General features: G+C 42.3%; 1 protein-coding gene across 2 annotated transcripts; it reads right to left on the bottom strand.

Annotated features, from left to right (window-relative positions):
- Positions 1–4,668: 4,668 nt before the first annotated feature.
- On the bottom strand, positions 4,669–7,460 carry LOC117483285 (zinc finger BED domain-containing protein 1-like). 2 transcript variants are annotated; one of them, XM_034131555.1, is made up of 3 exons: positions 6,450–7,460; positions 5,532–6,131; positions 4,669–5,362 (listed from the first exon to the last, which is right to left on the bottom strand). In XM_034131555.1, the coding sequence occupies exons 2-3, from the start codon at positions 5,970–5,972 to the stop codon at positions 4,949–4,951; spliced, it is 855 nt and encodes a 284-aa protein (XP_033987446.1). In that variant the 5' UTR covers positions 5,973–6,131; positions 6,450–7,460; the 3' UTR covers positions 4,669–4,948. The 2 variants fall into 2 exon arrangements, 1 of the variants encoding a protein (XP_033987446.1); XR_004555967.1 differs by having other exon boundaries at positions 5,032–5,362.
- Positions 7,461–9,112: the final 1,652 nt, after the last annotated feature.

Genomic DNA, 9,112 nt, shown 5'->3' with positions numbered 1-9,112 from the left:
CTTGTTTTGACTCTCTGTAGTCCTTTCATGTACTTTGTAGTCATTTTTACTGTCATCCTGGTTGGTATGTGCCCTTGACACTTTGGGGAACCCTATTAAATAATCCAGTAACGCATATAAACACCAAAACTAACTTGAACAACCATCAATTATGTTTTTTTTTTTTTTAACAGAGCCAGGAAGCTATAGCTGCCTTCTCATGAGGGCTTTCTCTAATGGACTGTCTGTGTGTGTGGCCTTGTTCGCTCTGTTAACAGGTCCTCTTTATCATACAAGGGCGCTTTTTACTCTGAAAAAGAAATGAAATTCATAAATTGATAAGTGGCGAGTCTTCCCATGCGAGATCAAATGGGATAACTTTGCCTCGGGGAACTCAGGAAACACTACCATTACAACAAACCCGCTGGAATCATCAGCCTTTGCTCCGTCAGTGTCAGTCCTAATCGAGCCTGCAAACACAGACACACTCACTACTTATTATCTGTGTTGTTTTGAAGAAATGGTGTGTTCCAAGGCCAAGGTCGAAGCAGAAGTCTTTCCCACGCTCTCCCATACATCCAGCTGTTCGTGAGCTGGTGTGGGAGCAGCGTGTGAGACATTACTCAAGGGTTGCATCTTGCTAATGCACATTTTAAATATGTGTATGTGTATAACCAAATGTGGTCGAGCCCTGCGATTGCTTCCATAAGTCAGCCGAAGCTTCCTCTCCTCCCTGTCTGTCTGGGGATTAACGGCTGCACTGTGTAATTTTGCAGATATATTCGTCTGCTCGTGCTTTACCACCGCGATGATTGCTTTCCTGAGTACTGCTTTCTCTGTTGTTTGAAGGGGATTTCTACACCATACATCATGTGACATGAACATTGCCACTCCCTAAGGAATAACTTATGACACAGAGTATACAGAATATGCAGAACTTTGTTTTCTTTTTCAGAGCGCACAAATGTTATCAAGCAAATTAGTAAAAGCAAATGTTTTCTGGAGCCCTTGCAGGATGGGACTTCAAAGCCGTAGTCTCATATTCAGGCACAGTAGAGCCCTCTGAATTGCAAATCAATTTGACATTCAGCTTCACAACGGCTGCATTAAAACGCAATTCACAGGAAAGGCGTTTATTTTATTCAAATGACAATTCCGAAGAAGTCTCTAACCAATTTGCTATTATCCTCAAGGTCAGGCTGAGTTTGGTGTTACAGGCTTGTCCTAATCCTGCAGACTGTGATGAAATAATGACAGGCGAGAAAGCCGAGAGGGGAATGAGTGTGAAGGAGACATTTCTAGAAAGAAGAAATCAGACGGAGCAAAACAGAAAGGATTTAATGAGAGAGAGAATAAAGACTACAGATGAACAACAGGGGGGGGGAAAGGATAAAGAAAGAGAAGGCAAAAAGCCAAAGTAAGCAGCAGAGGATGATCATTCTCCAGAGTGTAATGATATGGTGTTGATTTCTTTCATGGAGGCATTTTGCATTAAGAGGCTGGTGATAATGAAGCCAAGGAGCACACAGAACAGAGAGCAGGAAAACTCATTAGCACAAAAGTGGGTCTGTCAACTTGTGCTTTAAAAGCGTTCCTGAAGCGCTGGAACGTCACGGTCACTACAGACGAAGGATCATTCAACATCTACTAACAGAGGCAGCCCTAATGAGCAAATGGTTAATGAAGGCAGTCTTAATTGTCCTTCAGAAATTATTTATTAGTACCATTTGTCGAGTGCTGCCTGGAGATGATTCATTAGGTTATATGTCATTTGTGAACACAGACTAAATTGGATTTGTTAGCAGCCGATTGATGGAAATCCTTTGAACAAGGTTTGAAAATGACAAGCGGGAAATCACAAGTAAGATCAACAGAATAAAGTCAAGGTATCCACTGCACACACGACTACATATAAACATGTGTAGCTGCAGGGAGGAATGTAATTTAATGAACTTGAACCAAGATGTTATTGGAAATGTGGTCAATGAAACTGCTGACTATGTATCTGTTAATGTGTGGATTTATTTGTGTCCACTTAACTGTGAATGTGTGTGTGTTTGAGGGAGATAGAAAGAGTAAAAAATATGGATACTGTGTGTATTATCTCCGTGTGTGTGTGTGTGTGTGTGTGGGGAGAGGACCAGGGTATAGAGTTCATTAAAGTGGATTGAGATGATATCTCTGCTCTCTCCTTTCATCAGGTTTGAGGCTGAATAGAAGTGCAGATAAGTGAAGCCATTACACACAGGCAGCAGTTTCACACATCGCAGCTGGACGATGCCAGCCGTTGTCACTCGTCATGGAGGGAAAGGGACAGTTGTGACTAATAAGGCTCCGTCTCATTTGTGTGCTTTGTGGGCATTTTAACTTGTCAAACGCAGATGTAATTGCTATGAATAAAAATAATGAATACAATGACACCTACAAAAAAGGACATCATTAATCTTGTTGGTCACACCTGTGCTTTTCCCAACCGTTTAAGTGTTATCAGCCAATTGGATAGGCGTTCGAGGTTATCAGCCTCATACTTTTGGGGCTTGCTACACCTAATACTAGCTCTAGAAGGCCATTATCTTCTATTGGCATAGACCAGGATCATCCTTGTTCATGTCCTGTGTGAAATCAAAACAATGACTTATTTTTACGTATATAACTTACGTAAGCTAGTTAAGTTAGCCTTGTTTTTGTGACCCACTGGCTAGCTAATGGCTGTTCTTCACTGCCTTATTAAAAAAGTTAGCGCTAATAACTCGTGTTTGCCAGAGTCGTGGTTACGGAGTTATATTGTCTCTGTAAACACTGTAGTCTTTTCCCACCATGTGTTAATATCAACGTTAGCGAGACGTTAGCTATTTTTAGCTAATGTGGTGGCAATCCATCGGTTCTGAATATCTTATTAAGAACCTTTAATCTAACTAAGTAGTTTTGTTGCCTTTCCTCAAACAAGATGTCATTTGTTTCAATTGACAATGTTAACCATGTGTTTAAATTAACAATGGCCATTTAAGTGGTTCGTACCAATGAAAACGGTTGCCTTTTTCTGCTACGCCAAGTCCACATTTCCTCTGTTAGATTCAACTGGGATAAGCAGGTACACCTAATAATACCCAACATGCATTGTGTCTTTGGGAAATTAGGATAATTTGCATACACTTTGGTGGGAGAAACACTTGTAATTTAGGAGTAAAGTAATACTGTGGAGCCAGCCTGGCACTCTTAGGTGCCGTTTACACGAGAACGAAACGAAACGGCTTGTATCTGCATAGTTTCTCTTACGTATAGCCCTATTATTTACACGAGGCCGTAACAAACGGACCCCACAAACGATAACGGGTCCCAAGGTGGATAGATTTGCAAACGAAACTCTCTGGGGGGTCAAACGAGTCCGTGTAATCGCCTCTATACGAATATTTCCTGAAAAAATAACGATAGCCCCACCTCTCCCCACCTCTGCTGCTCACTGCTGTAGCATGGCCAGTAGCTACTGTCAGTAGCTACTGCTAGTTCTACTGCTACTGACCATGCTACAGATGTTAGTACAACATCTACAGCTCGACCATGCTACAGATGTTAGTGCAAAATCTACAGCTCCTCTACCACAACCATCAGCAACAAGTGGACATGGAGAATTACATGAACCACATGTTGCTAAATCCACCGCGGGGCATAAACAGAAGGGTAGCCATGGCAACATTGCTCCGGGCCATGCTCCGGGGTCTTCTTCGCTGCTTTTGGTGTATTTTGTGGCGGAAGTTACAGCGCCACTTACAGTCCCGGCATATGTACTACAGCGTGTCCAGCGCTTTCGAGCGGTCTTGTGTGGAAGTACAGCGCCACTTACAGTCCCGGCATATGTACTACAGCGTTTCCAGCGGTCTCGTTTGAACAGACACGTTAAATGAAACGAATGCATGTGAACGGAAGACTTTTTTGAAAGCGCATACTGTGCATAAACGCAAACGTTCCCCTGTGCATATGGCCTTACACGGGTTGCAGGTATTATGAGTGCTATTAGTCACACCTGAATTTCACACAACAACATGCTTGCTGTGAGGAAATACTACGAGCTACAGTATGAACAGAACTAGTATAGAAAGTTGTTGACTGAAAACACATTTAAATATGCTTTTCCTTTTGTTGTTGACATTTTCTCTATGGTGTCTGTGTATCATATAGCGTCTTAAAGACACAAGTTATCAATTAGATGCCTGGTTCGATTAAAGAACACACTGATTTAAACACTATTAAACTGAACTGTCATTGTAGAATAAATGTATGTTGTTCGCTTGCTTCCCTGATGAAATGTTTTCAGCATGCATGATTTCACCACTTGCTCGAGAAGATAGTGTATCTGCGATGAAATGCATTGAAATTACCCGCTGTAATGGATTCTCTCATTTAAAATGAATGAACTCGACATGGAGAGAAAATGAGATCGGGGGGAAAAGTCTTGTTTTTCGAGCTGAGGAGATGATGGGATATTCACCATTTCATAGACTACACCTGACGCCATTTGTTGGGCATAACCAACAACTGCGTGAATGTGTACTTTATTATGTCACTGAATTTGAGTATTAAAGGTCCCCTATTATACTGTTTTTCATCAATATATTACAGGTCTCACATGTTGATGTAGAAGAGACTAGGGCTGTGCGATTATGGCAAAAATCATAATCACGATTATTTGGGTCAATAATTGATATCACGATTATTTTGACGATTATTCATTGACCATTTATTAAACTTTAAAACAAATAATATTTTACCAATAAACAAGGTCAACACATAATGGAGCGCACTTCCAAAACCATACTAAACATATATTAATATGATAAATAAAAATAAATTAGACAAAAATAAATTAAATCAAATATGTTGCAGTGCACTGTCACAACCTACTGACAACTCCTTAACATATAGCCAACATGGCCACCATGGCAAATGCTGGTAGGGCTGCTCATGTCATCTCTTAAAGATTTTTTGCAAGAAAAACCAGCCTGTTTACATGGTCTGGTTTCAGAGACGAGCGCAGGCAGGTGACAATATTGCCACCTGTACTGAAGACCCTCTCTGAAGAGGAACTTGTGGCTGGGATGCACAGATACTTCCTTGCCAGGATGGAGAGCCGTGGGTAGAACTTCCGGGATTCCCTCCACCACTTTAGTGGGTCCTCCTCAGCATCCAGTGGCACTGCCTGGAGGTAGGACTGTAGCTCAAGAGCTATGGCCTTGTCCTTTTCCAGAGCAGGTTGAGGTTCTGCAGCTTGGTCTACGGTGGCCTTGAAGAAGCTCCCCAGTCCCTTCTTTTTCTTCTTTGGTGCAGCTGCAGCAGCATCCTCCGTGTCATCTGCAGGCACCGCTGCCGTCTCAAGAGGGGCGTTCTCCTTGGAGTATTATAAAGAAAATAAGAATGACATGTTTAATCAGACTAAATGGTTATGGGTATTAACATTTATACCTAGAATTACATTATAACACTTTGACAACACATTCATTCACTTAATTGTATTTACTGTCAAATCTGACATTTTTATTTTTTATTATTATTATTACCATGAGTGTCATCACCCTCCTCATCTCAGTTGTCAGGCTGGCTTCAATGGATCCTCGATTGTCCTCACTGACATATTTGAGCTTGAATCTCGGGTCCAGGGCAGAGGCCATGTCAAGCAGCTCTTGTGTCGCTGCGTCATCATATTTATCATTGAGATAGTCTAGTATCTTCTTTTTTATGCTTTTTGTGAGGTCTGTGTCATCCTCCTGCACTGCCAGCAATGAGTTGTTGAAGAGGTGCAGGGTTGGTTTAAAAAAAGACACACTTACATACTTCTCTCCAGAAAGTGCGTCTGTGAATTCCACCAGAGGGCTAAGCGACTTATTGATTGCCTCCAGTACATCAACGTCCTGCCACGTGAGGGAGAGATGTCTGGTTTTTCGGTCGCTGGAAAGGACCTGGGCAATGGCCTTCTGCTGCTCGAGGACCCTGTCGATCATGGCCTGCCTAGATCCCCATCTGGTTGGACATTCTGTCTTTAGGGAGTGTTCAGGCAGATGCAAGTTCCCTCTTCTTTTTCCAACTGTAGGAGAAGCTGCTGACCAGCTTCTTGCAAAGCCCCACTGCACGGCCGATCCTGGGATCCTTCATTGCATTCTCTAAGATTACAACAAATACATATTATTTAGTATCATGATGATAATCATGATCTTCATCAAAGCATAATTTGGTGTGTTGTGTGTGTGAGAGAGAGAGAGAGAGAGAGAGAGAGAGAGGGAAAGAGAGAGAGAAAAAAAAGAGAGAGATGACAGAGTAGCTCACACATAACATAATAATAATAATAATAATAATATGTAATTAATATTATCATATTAAGAGAGAGATCATCAATGTTAATGACTTACTATTGCTATTATTGTTGTTGCTGTTGTTAAAATGACATATTACATACAACAGGAGGAAGGAATCCTGCTCACCTATGGCCAAGTGGAGTCTATGCCCGAAACACTGGAGCCTCATCCATCCATTGACCTCAGCCGCCAGCTTTATATTTGCGGCATTGTCCGTAGTCATACAGACGAGTTTATCCTCTTTTAACCCCCAAGCAGCCATCGCTTCCCTCAGTCCATGGGCGATGTTTTGCCCCGTGTGGTCTTCAGGGAAAAATGCGGTTTGGAGACACTTTGTCTTCAAATTGAAATCGGCATCGATATAATGAACTGTGAGGCTCATGTATAGCTCCATGGTGCGGCTAGACCATAGGTCCGTTGTGGTGGCAAAGTAGTCAGCTGAAGCCACATCTCTCTCAACTTCCCCACGGCATTTGTCATATAGCGCAGGCAGCGCAGACCTGCTGAAATAATACCGAGACGGCATCTCGTAACGCTTGTCCAACGTGTTGACAAGTTGCTTAAAGCCCTGGTTGCTAACAGTGCTAACTGGGCACATATCTTTAGCGATGTGAAATGTAATGGCACCTGTAATATCTCTGTGTCTCTGCGAGCTCGTCGCGTAGGCCGTTGCTCTGTGCAATGCGTCCTGAATCGATGACTGTGATGATGTTGTGGATGAAGTCGAGCGGGCATCTTTTTGGTCTGCTTTTTGTTGTATTATTGCCCCGTCGTATTGCACTTTGTGGTTGTATTTCAGATGATTAAAGAGATTGGTTGTGTTAGCGTGTGGTGCCAACACAACCTGGTAACAAATCCTGCACTGTACTTTGTTTTGCTCCACGTCGGACTCCTGAAAGCCAAAGTACTTCCAAATAGTGGAAATAGTTTTACCCTTCTTTTTAACGAGTTGCTGCTCTTGTTCTGACATCTTCGCTCGCGCTGAACACTCACACATGTCACTCCCACGTGGCCGAGTGGGCTTTTAGGGAGGGGCGAAAGCGCACCCAGCAAAATAATCGTATTTTGTCAATTATGCTGTTTTCATAATCGTCGCAAGCCATAATCGTAATCGCGATTAAAATACGATTAATTGCACAGCCCTAGAAGAGACATGAAAAAGTGGATTTTGCATAATAGGTGACCTTTAAAGATGTACAAGGAGCACCAATAGACGGGTCTCCAAACACAGACTTGTGATCACGTCATGACCAAGGAGAGTGTGTTGTGGTTATTACACAACTATTTAGGTCATCTCAGTCCTGTTAGAGCAGACACACACACACACACACACATTGAGTTATGCCGCTATACAGGTGTGAAATATGGTGTCAGGCTGAAAATTGCTATGGATGAAATGGGGAAACGGTGTATTTGCTTTCTGTTGTGACTGCGAGATGTGTTTGTCTTTTTTTCAGACGTGTTAAATTGTATATACCACATTTGATATTGTTGAAATAAGGACAAACCAATATGTGCTGGACGACTGCTTCCTGTTCTGCTTTGGCTATCACAGGCGATCTGATTGGACGCTTGCTGGTGTTATTGATCTGTGCGGCTGCTTAATTGTTATATTGCTTTATATGAGCTTCTTGTGTTTGCTACCATGAGTGAGAGAATGAACACGGAGGTGATACGTTCATCACGTTGGTGCGGAGCCTCTTGGGAGGAGACAACGTTCATTAAAGTTCAAACTGTGTCTCTTATACATTCTTTAAAGTTAAATGACACAATATTCATGGCTTATTTCTCAAGTCTCTTAGTGGGGTGTATACAGGAAGTCAACATGAAAAAAACACAGCAGCTCGATTCATTTTTTATATTTCTGAGTGTGGGGAAAATAGTTTTATTAAGACCACCTTATCTTTCAAGAAGCATTATTAGGATATTATGTTGTGAGTGACTGTAGAAGACTGGGAAGTTAACACAATAACACCCTGAAATGTGAAAGTATATTCCAATATACAGTATCTTTCTCCAAATAAAAATGAGGGAAAGTGACACACACGAAGAAGAAAGAAATGTAGGAAATCTTAAAGAGGCCCTATTATGTAGTTTGTTATATAGGTTTTAGTGCATGCAAATGGTCTGAATGGCTCTGGTTTCAGACAGAGGGTGAAAAGAGGCAGTATTAGAAAAATAAAGAGCTTTTTGAACATTAAAGCATGTCTCAGAGACACTGAGGTCCCGCTCACATGGGACCGTTTGCGTTTATGCACAGTATGCGTATTCAAAAAAGTCTTCCGTTCACATGCATTCGTTTCATTTAACGTGTCTGTTCAAACGAGGCCGCTGGAAACGCTGTAGTACATATGCCGGGACTGTAAGTGGCGCTGTAACTTCCGCCAAAATACACCAAAAGCCGCGAAGAAGAGCAGCCCGAGCAGCCCCGCCACAATGTTGCCATGGCTACCCTTCTGTTTACGCCCCGCGGTGTATTTAGCAACATGTAGTTCATGTAATTCTCCATGTCCACTTGTTGCTGATGGTTGTGGTAGAGGAGCTGTAGATTTTGCACTAATATCTGTAGCATGGTCAGTAGCAGTAGCACTAGCAGTAGCTACTGACAGGAGGAAGTGTGTGTGGCGATTGCTGGTATTCAGCGGGATATAGTCATTTCCTCAGCATATGGATAAATGCAACGGGGAAGTTAACTGAAAGAAACCGAATCTGTGGATATTGCATCGACCGACCAAGAAGCACGTCTCCGTGGAGAGGACCCGCTCAGAAAGAGAGATATTCTCTACAAA

This window comes from Trematomus bernacchii, unplaced genomic scaffold (assembly GCF_902827165.1).
Source record: "Trematomus bernacchii unplaced genomic scaffold, fTreBer1.1, whole genome shotgun sequence".
In the NCBI taxonomy this organism is placed as follows: domain Eukaryota; kingdom Metazoa; phylum Chordata; class Actinopteri; order Perciformes; family Nototheniidae; genus Trematomus; species Trematomus bernacchii.
The sequence above is the reverse complement of the archived record's forward strand: the minus strand, read 5'-3'. Positions and strand labels throughout refer to the sequence as shown.

Excerpts from the sequence above, each read along its gene's own strand:
- LOC117483285 (XM_034131555.1), bottom strand. The coding sequence starts at position 5,972 with ATGATCGACAGGGTCCTCGAGCAGCAGAAGGCCATTGCCCAGGTCCTT. Across the intron at positions 5,363-5,531 it reads GGAGGGTGATGACACTCATG|GAGAACGCCCCTCTTGAGAC; the intron begins GTAATAATAATA and ends TAATACTCCAAG.